We start from the raw sequence: 16,782 nt of genomic DNA, 5'->3' as shown, positions 1-16,782 counted from the left end.
CAGCGGCTCCCTGCCTTGGTTTCCTTGTCAGTGGGATGGCGACAGCATATCCCACAGCCAGAGGCCTGGGAAGGACTTGTCCATTATAACTGCACCCCTCAGTGGGGTCAGTGGTCGGCCCCTGCTTGCTCCCCTTTAAGGTGGCCCTCGACCATGGCCCTCACTTTCAGCTGGCACTGGCTGCTCCCGGGCTACTCTGACCTCGTGCCCGTGCATGTCACCCTCCTGAGGACTCCGACCTGGGGCACAGGACCTGGCCCCCGGCCAGATGCGGCAGTGGCCCACACCCCACTGGCTTATTCATTCATCCCACCCACTTGCCACGCCCTGCGCAGATGGCCAGGCAGCAAGGCCCAGACTCCATCAGATTTCATCTCTCAGTATTTCAGCATGTGGCTCTGAACAATAAAAACTTCAGCCGGGGGTGGTGGGGCACGCTTGTAATCCCAGCATTTGGAAGGCTGAGACAGGAGGGTCACAGGTTCGCAGCCAGCCTCAGCTACTTAGTAGTGAGGTGAGGCCCACCACAACTCAGTGAGACCCTGTTTCAAAATAAAGAATAAAAAATAGGGCCAGGGGTACAGCTCAAAGGTAGAATGCCCCTGGGTTCCATCCCCAGTACAAAAAAAAAAAAAAAAAAAAAAATTTTAAACAATAAGGCCTTCAAAGGAAAGCATGACCTTGATATCCTTTTTCTACCTAAAATGATAACAGTGGTTCCTTCCATTTCCACATTATGCCCACTAGGTTCCTATTTCCCTGACGGTCTTTCCATCTTTCTTTTAAAGTCTGTTCCCTTAAATTAAGATCCAGACAGCCGGGCGTGGTGGCGCACGCTTGTAATCCCCGCGCTTGGGAGGCAGAGACAGGAGGATCATGCAGGTTCAAAGCCAGCCGTGTGCGCTGGTTTAGGAGACCCTGTTTCCAAATAAAAATGTAAAAATTAGGTCTGGGAGTGTAGCCCGGACATAGAAGGGCTTCCAAGAACCCCAGTACCACACACACATACACACACAAATTAAGATCCAGACAATATCCATGCACACGGTTGGTTGAGAGGCTGCTCTAGCTCCCTGTGACCTCTGGGGCTCATTCCATTGCCTGCCCCCTCTTTCTATGTCATGTGTAGAGGGGAGCAGGATTTTGACTCTCTCTTCTTGCATCTCGATGGTGGTGTGTCACCTGTGCCTCGATCCCCCGTACTCCTCGTGTTTCTGGTCACTTGTTAACGGTGTCTAGAGGCCCGGCAGGTTGAGGTTTGGCCTTTGGGCAGACCGACTGCATGGAGTTGCTGTGTGTGTCCACGGGGGTGTGCGTAAGGTCTGCATGTCGAGCTTTCTGTGACGGCGGCAGCCTGCCGTGCTCGGTGTCCCATAGTTCACGTATTGGGGTTGCCAATTGTGGCATCCTGGTCCTCTTGTCCTTCTTGTCATGTATTTCCTGAAATGACCGTCACGACTCAGTTGTTTTGTTTACGCTGTGGCACATTCAAGCAGGAAAAGCAGCTTAGAGGCTTGATTCCTATGATTTTCTTTTTTCAGTTTTCAAACTAGCAAACTGATACTCTGAAGCAGTTTCTCTGAGTGTTTTTGAGTATCATTATAAACGTATGGCTTTAAGCTTACATTGAAGGGTTTCAGTCTGTTACTTTTTTTTTTTTTTTAATCATTATTGATGCTGAAACTGTCACCTCCAGGACACTAGGGAATCCTAAGTTCTTTATTTATACTTTTACTTATTTATTTATGTTGACATGCTGGGGCTAGAACCCCGGGCCCCATGCTGGTCATGTGGCTCACCGCTGAGTGACACCCCCAAAGCCCACCCGAGTCTTCTTGAAATAATTATCTCTCTCCCAGCTTCCTTGCCCTCTGATGGGATGGATATTCTGGGCTCATCTTGAATATTTCTTGTCCCAGATTGGGACTCAGCCGTTTATCTAAGAAACTCTGGTTCCTTTTAGTGGGAAATGGTACTTAGAGACCACAGATTAGCCACTGGGCTTCACATTGCTCCTGAGCTGGCCCCTGCATCTGGGCTTTCCCAAGGGGCGGGCGAGGAGCTGTCTAGATGCCCTCAGGGTCTGCAGGGCCACCCTGGGGCCGCCCACGCTGCCGGCTAGCTGCGCTTCAGTGCCCCTCTCCACTCTCAAACCCTGGCAGCAGTTTTTCTATGGCGGCAGCCCCACTCCTAGGACAGGAAGGTAATTGCTTTTGGAAGGAAATAGAAGAGTCTTTAGTGGTAGTCTTCAGCCCGCTTAGTTTCACAAACACTCAGTGTTGAATTGCTGCATTTCCTCAGTTTTAAGATGCCAGCAATTGTAAGACACACCATCCATCAATTTAATAACAGCCTTTTAGAGGGGGAAAAACATTACCTCCTTGGATGAACGCTTAGATTGTAAGATTTATTCCAAACCCCAAACTTTAAAATGTAAAGGGAAAAATAGGTTTATTTTCAAATCTAGGAAATGAGGCAGTGGCCTGGGTCTCTCTCAGTCTGGTAGCCCAAGGTCATCAGGAATCTGGTGTTGGGGGGCAGTGGTCAGGAGGCTAATGGCTCAGCCCTGTCTCCAGGGCCATTTCTGAGTGGCAATCCTAGATCCATGGTCCAGGGCCATGAAAAGGAACCGGTTCTGGGTCAAGCATGCGGGACATTGCAGGGCAGTATGTCTCCCTGGGACCAATGCAGGCAGAGCTGAGGAGGATGAAGCAGGACGGCCCAAGCAGGAGAGCCAGAAACTAGCAGGGACAAGGTGTGGCAAGGGGACCAGGCGACACTGTGGCTGGAAGACACGGAGCTGGGGCTCCTCCTGCTGCAGGGCTCCCCTGGGGTGCCCACCCGTGGTGACCACGCAGGGTCACCCGGCCCTTCTCACCTGGTCCCCAGCACAGAGCTGCCATGTTCACCTGGCGCTTTAAGACCTCTCATCCCCTGCCCCCAAGAAGGAAGAGTTGCCCTTCTTTCAAAATGTCCCCTTGAAGTCCGTACAGTCATCTTGCAGAACGTTTGAAAAACAGAGAAAAATAGCTCCTTCCCATCCGGCCGACCCAAACATGGCTTGCACTCGACCCAGTCTGGTCTGGTCCTGCTCCTCCTCTCCTGATGCTCTCGCCCGAGTCCCTGGGTCCCGTGAGCCGCCTCAGTGACCACCGCCAGCAGAGCGTGCTCACCACTAACCACCACACACATTTACCTCGCCACTTTTCTGTTTTCAGACATTTTAAGTTATCTTGCTGTGTTTTCTTTCCCCAACATAACTATCTCCGAGATGACTATCTTTGTACAAATAGTCTTTCCAACATATGGAGTAAATTTCTTCCCCCCCTCTCCTTAGAGGGAAAAAATATCCCAGAAATGGGATTACTGGGTTAAAGGGACTGTCTGAGACTGTCTCATTTCCTTCCTTTTTTTAAACCTTGATGCCAGCCTCACACACCTGTAACTACATAGGCTCTTTGGCTTCTTTATTTTTATCATTTTTAAAAACTGTGTCCAACTTCGCAGTGGAGCACTGACCCCTGGCTCTTGATCTAATCCGCCCCCGTCCTCCGTGCCCCGACTGGGCAGGCTGGTGCGGGCTGGTGCGGGCGGGGCGTGGACGAGGAGCGGCGCGGCCCCCATCGCGCCCTCCGTGCCCTGGCTGCAGGCTGGTCGACGGCGTGAACGTCACCATGGACGACCAGCACATGTGGCTGATCCCCTTCTCGCCCGGGCTGGACCACGTGGTCACGATCCGCTTTGACAGAGCCCAGAGCATCGCCGGCCTGCGCTTCTGGAACTACAATAAATCTCCGGAGGACACCTATCGAGGGGTGAGCCGGGAACAGCGGCCGCGCTCAGTCCACTGTCGGGGAGGCGGCGCCGTGATGAATGGCTGGCGTGGCTGCCGGAGAGGAGCATAAATCCTCTAGAACTTTCCAAATGGGGCTGGGGGTGGGGGTGACATCCAGGGAGAGAGCAAGCTGCCGTTTCCTTCTGCAGACAGCAGACGCAGACCAAAGAGCCCAGGGCGGCCTCGGGACACTGCAAAGCCTCCTTCTGAAGCCGGGGGTAGGCGCTCAGCAGGCCTGGTCTCCAACTCTAGTGGTCAATGATGGCCCTGTGCCCACTGACTCCCGGGAGGCCAGGCCTGTGCTAGGGCTTCTCACACACCTGTCATCGCACTGGATCTTCACCCCAGCCTCCGGGAGGCCGGTGCTATGGCTCCATCTCTCAGGGTTCACAGAGGTTCACAGAGATTCAGTCACTCACCCAAGGTCACACAGCTTAAGTCCCTGTCCAGGATGGTCAGACATGGAGTCCACACTCTGATTTCCATGCAGTTCTTCTTTTGCTGGCTATCGTTAAAAAAAAAAAAAAAAAATCAAGGGGGAGGGGTTATAAGACGTGGCCTTTGTCAGAAAGAGGAAAAGTGTATCGGAGATGCCCTTTCTATGGGCCTATCTGACCGCGGGGACCACAAATAAGTAACCATTGGTTCCTGCTGTAACGCTATGATAAGGTCACCAAATCCCTTCGTGGGCCCTTGGGCAAATTGTTTAGCCTCTCTGAACCCTCGTTCCCTTAGCTGTAGCATGGGGTTGATGGGAGAAGAGGACGGGCAGCTCTGTTGGCAGGAGTTGGGTTGCTCCCTGGAGGAGGCGCAGGCCCTGAGGGTGCACTGGGCCTCCCGGGGCTCAGCTGGGCTCCATTCCAGGGAGGGCAGAATTCTCTCCAGAAGCCAAGCCATAAACCTAGGTGTCTGGGTTATTCCAGCTGGGGCACAAGTCCAGCTCTGGGGCCAGGGAGGGAGTCAGCCTCGAGGAAAGGAGGCAGGGCCGCCCTCAGCTGCTCAGAGCTAGAGCGACGGGCCAGGTCCCAGCGGCAGCTGTGCCTGAAGCCCTGCCCTGCACGCCCAAGCTTCACATGCTCTGCAAGTGCCCAACACACTGCCAAGGAAGGAGCACCGGGGCTCAGGGGCTCTCCCTGAGGCCCAGCGACGGCCGCACCCCTCCTTCCTCTCTGCATCTCCTGAAAGAAAGGAGACCCCAGCAGTTTCCTTTCGGCAGCTGCACTTGTGTTGCCAGCCATGTAGATGGGCAGGGTGTCGAGGAGAATCTGATTTCAGTCCATTGTCAGAGGGCGCTGGCTCTGGCCCCTCTCTGCCCACCCACCACCCCTTGCTGCTGGGGCTTCAGATTTCCTGGTGGATCCTGGCCACCTGCCCACAGAATTCTAGCCAGAGCAGAGTGATGCGTCAGCAGCAATCCATGTGAATTCAGCAAGCTCTTAGTAAGCACCTACTATGTGCCGAGGCCCCAGGCTGATAGAGAGATGGCCCGGCTGGGGTCTCCACCATCAAGAGGGACCCTGAGGTTGCTGAGAACACTCGTAGGCAGTCTGGGAGAGGACAAGGGGGTCAGGGTGTGGCTCCTCCTGACCCAGGACAAAGCGCAGGGCCGATGTGGATGTGTGCGCAGGCCGGGAGGAAGCACAGCACACGCTGGACGCTGTCGGGCGTCTCCCAGGACACTCGGCCTCATGCCCATTCAGCAGCTGAAGGAAGGGAGGTGCGGGAGGCTCAGTGACCTGCCCGTGGGAAGTCTGCACACCGAGCTCGTGCCCATGACCGCCACGTCCGCCCCTGCGGGACGGGGACAAAGCGAGGCCGTTGCCAAGTCACAAGCGACCTTCCAGAGGTGTGGACCGGAGAATGTGTGCTGGTGTCCACCTCGCAGGGGGCCTGGCAGCACCACCTAATATAGAGCAGGGAGACTTCAGGAGGAGCAGGGGAACGTCAGGAGGAGCAGAGGAAACGTCAGGAGGAGCAGGAAGACTTCAGAAGGAGCAGAGGGAACGTCAGGAGGAGCAGGGGGACTTCAGGAGGAGCAGGGGAACGTCAGGAGGAGCAGGGGGACTTCAGGAGGAGCAGGGGAACGTCAGAAGGAGCAGAGGGAATGTCAGGAGGAGCAGGAGGACTTCAGAAGGAGCAGAGGGAATGTCAGGAGGAGCAGGGGGACTTCAGGAGGAGCAGGGGAACATCAGGAGAAGCAGAGGGAACGTCAGGAGGAGCAGGAGGACTTCAGAAGGAGCAAAGGGAACGTCAGGAGGAGCAGGAGGACTTCAGAAGGAGCAGGGGGAACGTCAGGAGGAGCAGGGGGACTTCAGGAGGAGCAGGGGGAACGTCAGGAGGAGCAGGAGGACTTCAGAAGGAGCAGAGGGAACATCAGGAGGAGCAGGGGGACTTCAGAAGGAGCAGAGGGAAGGTCAGGGGGAGCAGGGGGACTTCAGGAGGAGCAGGGGAACGTCAGGAGGAGCAGGGGGACTTCAGGAGGAGCAGGGGAACATCAGGAGAAGCAGAGGGAACGTCAGAAGGAGCAGGAGGACTTCAGAAGGAGCAAAGGGAACGTCAGGAGGAGCAGGAGGACTTCAGAAGGAGCAAAGGGAACGTCAGGAGGAGCAGGAGGACTTCAGAAGGAGCAGGGGGAACGTCAGGAGGAGCAGAGGGACTTCAGGAGGAGCAGGGGAACATCAGGAGGAGCAGGAGGACTTCAGAAGGAGCAGAGGGAACGTCAGGAGGAGCGGGGGGACTTCAGGAGGAGCAGGGGAACGTCAGGAGGAGCAGGAGGACTTCAGAAGGAGCAGGGGAACGTCAGGAGGAGCAGAGGGAACGTCAGGAGGAGCAGGGAGACTTCAGGAGGAGCAAGGAGGACTCTAGAAGGAGCAGGGGGACTTGGGAGGAGGAGGGGGGACTTTAAGAGGAGCAGTGTGGACTCTAGGGGGACCATGGGCCCAGCCGGGTCCATGTGTGGGAGGAAGGTCACACCTAGGGCTCTGCAAACAGCCCTCCCAGCAGGGCCAGTGGCCAGCAGACCAGCACGCCCGTGTCCCCACGCTGCTCCTCTGCTTCAGCAGCCCGTGTCCTCTGTTTGCCAGGCCAGAATCGTCCACGCATCCCTGGACGGCTTGTGCGTCTCTCCCCCGGAAGGCTTTCTCATCCGGAAGGGACCAGGCAACTGCCACTTTGATTTTGCTCAAGAAATCCTCTTTGTGGACTACCTGCAGGCTCGACCGCTGCCCCAGCCGGCCAGGAGGTGAGGGGAGTGGGCGCCTGGACATCCCCGCCCTGGGCGTGCGCGGGCTCCGCGCGGCTCCAAAGCTCGCCCCTCCGCGGTTTTGAAACGATGATCAAACGCTTCGCTTTTCAGCTTGGCCGTTCTCTAAAGCTCAGCCGAGCCTCTCTGGAAGCCTGGGGATGTGCCCGCCTTGTCTGGGGCTGTTTGGGTTTTTCACAGTCTGGAGCGCTTTAGGTTTTAAACGCTTCATTGCACTTCCTGCTGGGAAAAGAGGCTGCAGCCCGCCTGAGTCCAGAAGCGCCCGCTGGCCAGTTCAGGCGAGGGCTCGCCTTCTCCTGATTTAGAAAGATTCAAAGAGAAAAATCGAGCTTGGTGTTTCATGGATTCACTGGGATTTCTCGGCCCCAGTCTCAGCCGCGCTAAGTTCATAACGATTTGTAAATGCCACATTAAGTTCACTCATTTAAACCCCCCGATGTCCAAACGCCAGAGGCCAAGCTCGAGAAACAAAATGAGTTAGTTCCCTTCTGCTGGAGCCCGGGTCTCTTGTTGGGCCAGTCGCTGGAATGGGCATTCATCATAACACTGCCCTTGACATTGACGGCCCTGGTTGGAGGGTGGCCGCGGTCACTCCGCCCATCACCCTGCCGGGTCCACATAGCCCTGGGCAGCATGGGCCCGCTGGTCAGTGGAGGGGGAGAGCGGGCTGGCTGAGAGTGGTCAAGGACACCTGACCACCTGCCTCGGGCACGACCCTGTTCTGCCACCTGCCGGCCTCATGGCCAGGAGCTGGCAAGCTCTCTGGGATATTAAAAAAAAAAGCCCCCACCCGCCGGGGCTGTTGGAGGCCTCCGGGGCCAGCCTCAAGCCAGCCTTGGCAGTGATGGCCATCCAGGTGTCCTGGGAGCATGGGGCCACGACTCCAGGGACACTCGGTCGCCTTTTGCTTCACGGTGCCCTGGTGTTTTTCAGGCTCAGCAGGAAGAGCCTGGAGCTGGCCAGCATGGACTACGAGGCGCCGCCCATGCCCTGCGGCTGTATCCTCCCTCCCACCCTGCGCCAGCTGCCCCAGCCAGGGCAGAGGGCGGGACTCCTGGGCCGTGGCACTCAGGGCTGTGAGCATCTGGGGCCCAACTCCAGAGGCCGAAACTGATCCCAGGGGCTAGACCAGAGGCTAGCCTGGGAACCCAGCAGGGAGTGAGGAAGAGATACAGCCCACATTCCCAGCCCCACTTTGCCACAGTGACTCAGACCCGCGCCAGTCCTGCGGGGTGGGGACTTCTGGCATCGCCAGTTCACAGCTAAGGCGACAGGCAGAGAGGCCGTATGTGTGGCCCACGGCCCTCAGCTGGGAAGAGCAGAGCAGGCTGGCGAGCCCGGCCTGACTCCAAGGCCCTGCCTTCAGGCCTGCGCCCCTGGAGGGGCTGCTCCTGGCGGTGCTGTCACATGGCCCTTCTTCAGACCTTCTGAGGCTTCCTGTGCCCCTGCGCCAGGAGGGCTGGGAGCTCACAGGCAAAGGGGCTGAGGAGGGGCTTGGTGTCCAGCTGTGCGCATGGAACTGAACAGCGAGGGTCGCCCCGTCATGGCCCCCTCCTGCTGCCCCTGGCTCCCCTGTATACCTGCAAGGGCAGAGGAGAGGGGACAGGTCCTCTGTTCTCATCACAACCAGGGAACTGAGGCACGAAACCAGGGAGCAGGTCATCAGTAGCACACAAGTTTGGGACACAAGTCTCCCTGCCCCGCCTGCTCCCTGGAGGGCACCCTCCCTCCTGACCCATCTCCCCTTCCTCCTGTGTGTGACTCCGTAGAGACTTTACGTCACAGCGTAAAGGATGCTTGATGCAACATGTATTTCAATGAGTTTATGTCCCGAGGAGAGCAAAACACGGTCTTCCCCCCTTCATCAGCGGAAACAACAAAACTGTCCCCGTTACCCCGTCACTGTTTTACTTTGTTCTCCAGAAAACGAAGCCTCTTTTCCTTAATAAGAGGCCCCAGTCATTTTCCAGTTCCAGCTCCTGACCAGCTGGGGCGACCCCTATTACATCGGCCTCACGGGCCTGGAGCTGTATGACGAGCGGGGAGAGAAGATCCCCCTGTCGGAAAACAGTATCCTTCCCAGGACGGAGGGGCAAGGGAGGTCGGGAATACGTCCCTCTAGGGCCAGAGCCTGGAGTGGAAAGTGCCGCTGGATGTGGCTCACAGCCAGATGCTGGCCCTGAAAAAGAGCCGCAGAAGTTCTAAAGGCTCTGACAGGGTCTGCAGGGAAAAACCTGTGGCAGAGTGCTCACCTCAGCGTGCCCTGGATTTACCACCTGGGACCCTTTGCTTGTGGCATGCCCACACTGGAATTTGCAGTGAAGCCCAGTGCATTCTGAAATATTTTAAATTGGTTGCCAATGTTTTTAAATGAAAAACCCCAATCTCCGGCTTCTCTTGAGAACGTGGTAACGCGAGGCCCTGGGTCCTGTTTTTTTTTTTTTTTTTTTTTTTTTTTGTTTTGTTTTGTTTTTGTTTTTTTGCGGGTTTGGGGATGGAACCCAGGGGCGTTTGACCTCCGAGCTATACCCCCTGCCCTATTTTTTATTCTTTATTTTGAAACCAGGTCTCACTGAGTTGCAAAGGGCCTAAGTAGTTGCTGAAGCTGTCCACAAACCGCGATCCTCCGGTCTCAGCCTCCCAAATGCTGGGATTACAAGCGTGCGCCATCACGCCCGGCTCTGGGTCCTGTTGATTGTTGGACATGCCACCCTCCTCACTCCTGCCCACTCCCCTGGGTCGATCGCTCATTCTCTCCTCCTCCCCGGCCCAGGTCTGATTTAGCTGTCACCCCTCAGCTGCCCCAGCCTCCCCAGGCCACACGCCACCAGCGTGATGCATGGTGCCCAGCGCAGCCCATGGTTATGGAAGCTTAACCGCCTGCACAGACATTGCTGCCTTCCCCGACAGCGTGAACGCACTGGAGGGCGTGTGCGGGGACGTCCGGACCCCCGACAAGCTCATCGACCGGGTGAACGACACCAGCGACGGCAGGCACATGTGGCTGGCCCCCATCCTGCCCGGCCTGGTGCGTCCCACGACAGTCTGGGTGGGCAGGGGGCGTTCATCCTTGCCCCCGTGACACTTGTTCTTCCAGGACAAGTCAGGACACTGGGGGCAAAGGATCAGGACTTGTAGTCTGAGCTAACGTGCCTGGGGGGGGGGGGCTCCTCCAGGCCAGCCACTCTTCCTCTTTGCTGGGTGGGGGTGGGGAGACTAAGGGGCGCGGGGAGGCCTCAGCCAGGAGCCCGGGCAGCGGACTTGAGGGCTGGGCCCCTGTAGGCATCTCTCTCTGCCTCTGCCCTCTGCAGCCGCGCTCCCTCCGCCCCTCTGCTGGCCCCTGCCTTCTGCCCAACTGGGCACTTGACCTGGCAGGTCCATCCTACCTTCTCTGTGGTCGGCCTGCTCAGCTCTTCTGACCACTGACTCAGTTCCCCCACTCACAACCCCTGCCACCGGCCCTGCTTGTCCTTCTGCGCCTCCTGACAGGCCTGGGGGTGACCATCCTACCTGCACCAGGGCCATCTCAGTGCAGTGGGGGAGGCAGGAGGGCAGCCAGAGCCTTCCTCCAGCCTCTCATCAGGGCTACGCGCAGGCGTATCAGCGGGTCCGCGCCAGCCACACCGTCTACAGTTTCTTCCACCCCTGTGGCTGGGGCAGGGGCAGGGGCATTTGCTCTCAAGACACTCTCAGCGAGGTGCAGCAGCAGCAGCAGTTCCATGGCTGATGTTTCCAAAGGCGGCCCTCGGGTGGGGCCCACCGAGTGTCCCTCAGCTTCCCGCAGCTGCGGTCAGCCCGCCCTGCCACCCTAGCCGCTGGGAGTGGCCCGCAGCTGCTCGCCCGGCCTCTGAAGGCCTCCGGCCAGCTCCTCCAGCTCTTATACTCCCCACAGACTCAAAACCTTTGCATCTGCCTGACCCCACCCATTCCGACCTTGCCAGCAGCCCCAGGGACTCTCGGGTGCCTGGGGATGGCTGCAGGCTGGCCCAGGCCCAGGCCCAACGCAGCACTCTCATTTCTTTCTTTGGTCTTGCGAGTCTGTGGGGTGGGCAGAGGGGAGGCTGTCGGGCTGTGGGCCCACTCAGCACCGGGCTCTGCCACTGATCTGGTATATCCCCCCAGACCCCCACAGCAGCGATCCAAAGGCCTGTGCTGGAAACCACCCGCCGGGCCTCGGGGCTCTCGGCCGTGCTTTCCATCTCTGATTCAGAGAAAGGACAGTCAGGGTCAGGCCCGGGCACAGCGCCCCTCCACTCTGGAGCCAGGGACCGTCCCTTTGGCCCAAGGAGCCGCACAGCACTTTGGAGGCTGACCTGGGGGAAGGCTCAGGCTGTTCTCGACTCTGCTCTGGTATTTAAATGAGGGCCACAGCCGGTCCAAGAAAATAGGCCCTCCAAGAGCTAGCTCAGCGGTTTGTTGCTAACGCAGCCGCACGTGACCTGACTGGAGATGGCTGGGAGGACAGGAAAGACAGCGGCTTCAGGCCAGCAGCGGGGCCGGCGCCGCCTCGGGCACCTGGGGCCCGGCCTCCCCACGCAGGGGCCGGCCCAGCCGAGCGCCTATTTCCAAACATGCCGCTGTAATTAGCTCTGCTCTCCGACAGGTGAACCGGGTCTATGTGATTTTCGATCTGCCTACCACGGTGTCAATGATCAAACTGTGGAATTATGCGAAAACACCCCATCGAGGGGTGAAGGAGTTTGGCGTAAGTACTTATTAAGCTGGGGTTTTTTGAGATAATTATGCTCATTGGTAATTAGGCCGCCAGCAATTATCATCTGTCGCAGTTTGATTTACTTTCCTCTGTTGCAACCTCAGACGCAAATGCCTGGTCCTCCGAGCGGGGAAATTCGCCACCCTGCCGTGAATTCAGAGCCACCGCGGAGTGGTCTGATCAGTCACCCTGAACAACGGTGGCTTCCCTCTCATGGTTTCCTTCAGGGTCACACTGCTTTGGGGAGGTGACAGGGACGAGGAGAGCTGGGACACCAGGGGCCAGAGACCTGAGCCTGCCCCCAGCTCAGCCGCGGGGTCTCAGGCTCTGAACGATAGCGACACCTTCGAGCCTCCGCTTCCTCTCCACAGCCTGGGCTCCTAGCATGTGCCTTTCCCTGATGAGCTCATAATGCAGGCCCAGCACATAGTAGGCACTCGCAGCCTCCCATCCTCAGAGGAGGTGGCCTCAGCCCAGCGCTGGCCTAGGCCAGCTTGGGAGGGCCGGCCCCTCAGTCCCTCCTCGGTGTCCTCCAGCTCCTGGTGGACGACCTGCTCGTGTACAACGGGATCCTGGCCATGGTGAGCCACCTGGTCGGCGGCATCCTGCCCACGTGTGAGCCCACGGTGCCCTACCACACCATCCTCTTCACCGAGGACACTGACATCTGTCTCCAGGAGAAGCACACGGCCATCAGGTGCGCCCCTCCCCCTCGGGCCCTAACAAGGATGGATGGCGGCGGAGAAGCATGGCGGGGATGCACGCCAGAGCCCGATCGAACCGCCTGTCTCCTCCCTCCCCACAGTAATCAGGTGGAGGACCAGGACGTCCAGATGATGAATGAGAACCAAATCATTACCAACTCGAAGCGGAAGCCGAATGCGGCTGACCCAGGTCAGCATCATTTCTCTGCCCAGAGCATCTCCACTGGGTGTGTGGTCAGGACAGAGGGAGCTGGTGGCCGCACACAGCCGCGCGCGTCCCCACTGCCCTGAAAGCCTGCCCAGGAGCCTCCACCCGGAGAGCCTGGGGCAACAAGTGCCACTTCTCATGAGCCCAGTGCCACGGGCATGGAGGGGAAAGGTCAAGGGGTCTGTTGAACCGTTTGCCCTGTGCCGTGGAAAGCAGTCACCACGGCATCCAGTCGCCCGGAGGAGGGGACCTTTGAGCCGCATCCTAGGATGGAAGGCGTTGCCAGGCAACACGGGTGGTGGCTAGGGCGCCCCACAGGGCCTGCTGCAAGCACCAGGGAAGGGCCAGGGTGCTGCGGTGGGATTTCCTTCTGGGGTGTGGGGACCCTAAGATTTTCAGCTCAGTAACCCTGCTTCCTCTGTCCCCTGCTTTCCAGCCTTACGCCCCAAAACCTGCATAAGCGAGAAGGACCCCTTGCGACGGTGGCGGTGCTGACTGGCGAGGAAGGAGAGCCAGGTTGGGCCCTGTCCCTCACCCTCGGCCCTAAGTGTCCTCCACTGGGCCCTGGGGCTGGCAGAGAGACATAGTGCGGAGGGACAGGGAGCCGGGGCTGACGGCCCTGGACGCTGCAGAATCTGACGGGGGGCACGGCATTGGGGGTGTTGGTGTGGTGCTGCCCACAGCTCTGGGCTGCGTTGGGCGCAGTTGTCTCCACCTCTCCTCTAATACCCAGCACATATGACCTGTGTCCCTTGGCCCCGGCTGACCCTGACGCAGGCCAGGAGGTGAGGCGGCCCAGGGCCGCATCCGGTCCAGCGCCTCAGGCCCAGAGCAGGGAGACCTGGCCTTGGGGTGCGCCCAGAGACCCCCTCCCCACCTGCATCCTCGCCCCCGGGGGCTGGCAGCAGACCCCTGCGTGTCTGCTCTGCAGTGCCACATCTCTCGTTCACCCGATTGAGGGAAAAGGGGCCCCTCAGGAGCTGGGCCCACCAGGCCTCTGTCCTCTTGCCAAGCTGGAGACAGGATGGAACAAGGGTGCGTGTCCTCTTGAGGGAAGGGAGTGAGCTGGACCCACAGCCTCTGGACGGGGCCGGGGAGGTGGGGGAGCAGCCGAGCCTCCCTCCCCTTGCTAGGCCTGGAGGAAGGCCTCCCTCACCATCCTGGCTGCGTGCCCTTTCTCACTGGCCTTTCTCCTCCTGGAGCCCAGCTGTGCCCTTGGAGCCTGGCACTGAAGTTCTCCTCGCCCAGGCCCCGCCCTTCTCCCCAGCCGCTTCCCAGCGCGTTGGAAATGTGCCTTGCACCCCCAGCCGAGTGAAGCCCTGAACGCATCTATTTCCATCGATGTAACAAGCTCGGATCAGGGACCTAATTGGTTTCCCAGTGGTGGGTAATTTCTCGTTCCAAATATTAATCCGTTGTTTTCCTGGCGCCCGGCCCGGCCCGCCGCGGTACTGTACTCGAGTGCGTTCCTATGCAACCGAGAGCCCGGCACATACTTTATGAGCTTTGCAGCCCGGGCGCGAGCAGCTATGCAAATGCGTTTTTCATTTGGAGCGAGGGGCCGATGTGAAGATAAGAATTGTTTCTCTGGGAGAAGATCCATCATTTCTGGAACCTCCTGGCCCCCGGCTCCTCCACGTGTGCAGACCCCTCCCAGACCTCCGCGCCAAGGGAGCCGCCTGGGGAGGATGGGAGGCGGGGCTCTCAAGCCAGCTCTTAGGACCCAGACCAGTGCCGCTGCTCTGAAGGGCGCCATGCCCGGGCGGGCACGGGACAGGCCAGACAGGCACGCCTGCCCCGAGCCTCGGTTGGTGTGTATAATGAGTGTATGTACCATGCAACCGAGGAGGGATAAAGGAGCCGTACAGGCATCGACTCTAAAATAAATTTCTATTTTTTTTTCTTTTGCAAAATCAATAAAAGATGTTATTAAGGATAAAGTCTGGTTCACTGGACCCGGGGTCATGGGGAGGGAGGCCATGCTGCCTGCCTGAGCCTGTGTCCACTTAAAGCCGGCTGGGCATCACGGGCAGTGCCCTCCAGTTCCCTCCCAGTTCCCTCCAGGCCTGCAAACAGCCATAATCCTGGCCCTGCCCACCCAGTGGGATCCTCTTACTGTATAAAGAGATAGAGAGCAGGAGCCAGACAGTCCTAGGGTGGAGGCCTCCCTAGTTCACAGATGAGGTTCACAGATGAGGAAGCGAAACAGAGCTCTTGTAACCTTCCCGAGACATGCAGCTTCGAAGCTATCAGTGAATACACAGAGCTGAGGCGGGATGACGGCCCCGGGGGTCGCCCGCTCTCCAGAGCCTCCTCACCCACCTCCTGGGGAAAGGGGGTGCTCTTGGCTTCTGCATAAAGCAGGAAAAGCTGCAGTTGGGCTGGGGAGGGGTCAGACTGCAGTAAGGGGCAGCAGGCTAGCATGCCAGGCCTTGCACCCCACCCACCCGCCCCGTCCCAGAGAGCAGGGACACCAGCCCGCCCGCGCCCTGGCCCTGGGTGTCTCTAAGGAGTGCAGGGAGTCCTCGTAGCTGCCTTCCCGGGCCGAGGCCTCCAGCTACCCAGGTCCCCGTTATTCTCGGTCAGGTAGGCGATGTGGAGAGCAAAACCAGCCAGCCGGGCACAGCAACCAACAGCACAGGCTCTTCAAGGAGGGGCCACTCAGCCCAGCCACCCTGCAGCACCCTGTGGTCAGGGTGTTAGAAGCCAGACTGATGCCAGGCGTGGTGGCACACGCTTGTAATCCCCGCGCTTGGGAGGCAGAGACAGGAGGATCGCGCAGGTTTGAAGCCAGCCGCGCGTGCGCTGGTTTAGGAGACCCTGTTTCCAAATAAAAATGTAAAAATAGGTCTGGGAGTGTAGCCCCGAGGTAGAAGGGCTTCCAGGAACCCCAGTACCACCAAAAAAAAAAAAAAAGAAGCCAGACTGATAACAGGCGCTTCTTCATCTTTTTTTTTTTTTTTTTTTTTTTTTGGTAGTACTGGGGATGGAACCCTTCTACCTCCAGGCTAAACTCCCAGACCTATTTTATATTGTATTTGGAAACAGGGTCTCTTAAGCCAGCGAAAACTGGTTTCCAATCTGCAATCCTTCTGTCTCCGCCTCCCAAGTGCGGGGATTACAAGCGTGTGCCACCACGCCCAGCATTCATCTTTAATGTGTACTCTTCACACAGCTGGCTCCACTTACACACACACACACACACACACACACACACACACACACACACGCCAGAGACCCCTACTGCAGGCCCCTGTGGTCTGCTGCCCTGCTCCCCACACCACGGTCTCCAGCTGGGCTGTTTGCCCTCAGTCCCCGGGCCTGGCATCAGCAGCCCCTGCCCAGCCCTGGATGGGGGGGGGTGGCCCTCCAGCCCAGCCCCTTGGTGTGTGCTCCGTCCAGGGCCCAGTCTTCCAGGGTCTGGGGTGGGAAGACACCCCGCGTAGTTCCCCCACTCAAAGGGGCTTTTCCTTGAACTCCACCAAGACCTCCTAGGGCTGCAGCGGCCCCCAGCCCCCTGCTAGCATCAAAGCCCGCAGGAGCCTGTGTAAAGCCAGCCTTGCCAGACACCCACCCTCCTGCCCGTCTCTGGGCCCCACAGGCACCGCCGCTCCCATGCCTCCTCTACCCCAGCGCCCGCACAGCCTAAGCCACCAGCCGGATCCTGCAGCAGCCCTGCGGGTGGCCCCGCTTTTGCCTGCACGCATCTCCAGGCCTTCACCCGACATGGTCAGAAGGAACTTCCCAAATGCATGTGGATCCAGTCTGCCTCTCAGTCTTTCCTGTTAGTGGCTGCTGTGTCCCCTGAGGCGAAGGCCACAGTCCTACTGTAGCCCACAGAGGGGCCCCACACCAGACCCCCCGGACGCAGTTCAACAACAGCCCTCACCAGTGCTCTAAGCACTCTGTCCACCTGGGCTTGCTCCCAACCTCAGGGCCTTTGCACATGAGGTGCCTCCCACCCATGTGCTGCCTCTTGCTCCCCTGCAATCAGAGCTGCAGTGGCTCCTCCTCGGGTAGCCCCTCGCTCCCACTCTGGCTGTCCTGCACGACACCCCT

At 58.6% G+C, this 16,782-nt stretch overlaps 1 protein-coding gene across 1 annotated transcript in view; it reads left to right on the top strand.

The window, feature by feature from the left end:
• KATNIP (katanin interacting protein) overlaps positions 1 to 13,218 on the top strand; it is a gene marked incomplete at its 3' end in the record, with an annotated part of 159,997 nt that extends 146,779 nt beyond the window's left edge. The window contains exons 19-27 of the mRNA XM_080703436.1: positions 3,650 to 3,815; positions 6,919 to 7,076; positions 8,031 to 8,095; positions 9,057 to 9,167; positions 9,986 to 10,125; positions 11,701 to 11,802; positions 12,348 to 12,508; positions 12,617 to 12,705; positions 13,160 to 13,218. Of these exons, the coding sequence (XP_080559562.1) occupies positions 3,650 to 3,815; positions 6,919 to 7,076; positions 8,031 to 8,095; positions 9,057 to 9,167; positions 9,986 to 10,125; positions 11,701 to 11,802; positions 12,348 to 12,508; positions 12,617 to 12,705; positions 13,160 to 13,218 (1,051 nt within the window). The remainder of the gene's footprint in view (positions 1 to 3,649; positions 3,816 to 6,918; positions 7,077 to 8,030; positions 8,096 to 9,056; positions 9,168 to 9,985; positions 10,126 to 11,700; positions 11,803 to 12,347; positions 12,509 to 12,616; positions 12,706 to 13,159) is intronic.
• Positions 13,219 to 16,782: the final 3,564 nt, after the last annotated feature.

The sequence above is a fragment of the Muscardinus avellanarius genome (genome assembly GCF_963383645.1).
Source record: "Muscardinus avellanarius genome assembly, chromosome: 10".
In the NCBI taxonomy this organism is placed as follows: domain Eukaryota; kingdom Metazoa; phylum Chordata; class Mammalia; order Rodentia; family Gliridae; genus Muscardinus; species Muscardinus avellanarius.
The sequence above is the reverse complement of the archived record's forward strand: the minus strand, read 5'-3'. Positions and strand labels throughout refer to the sequence as shown.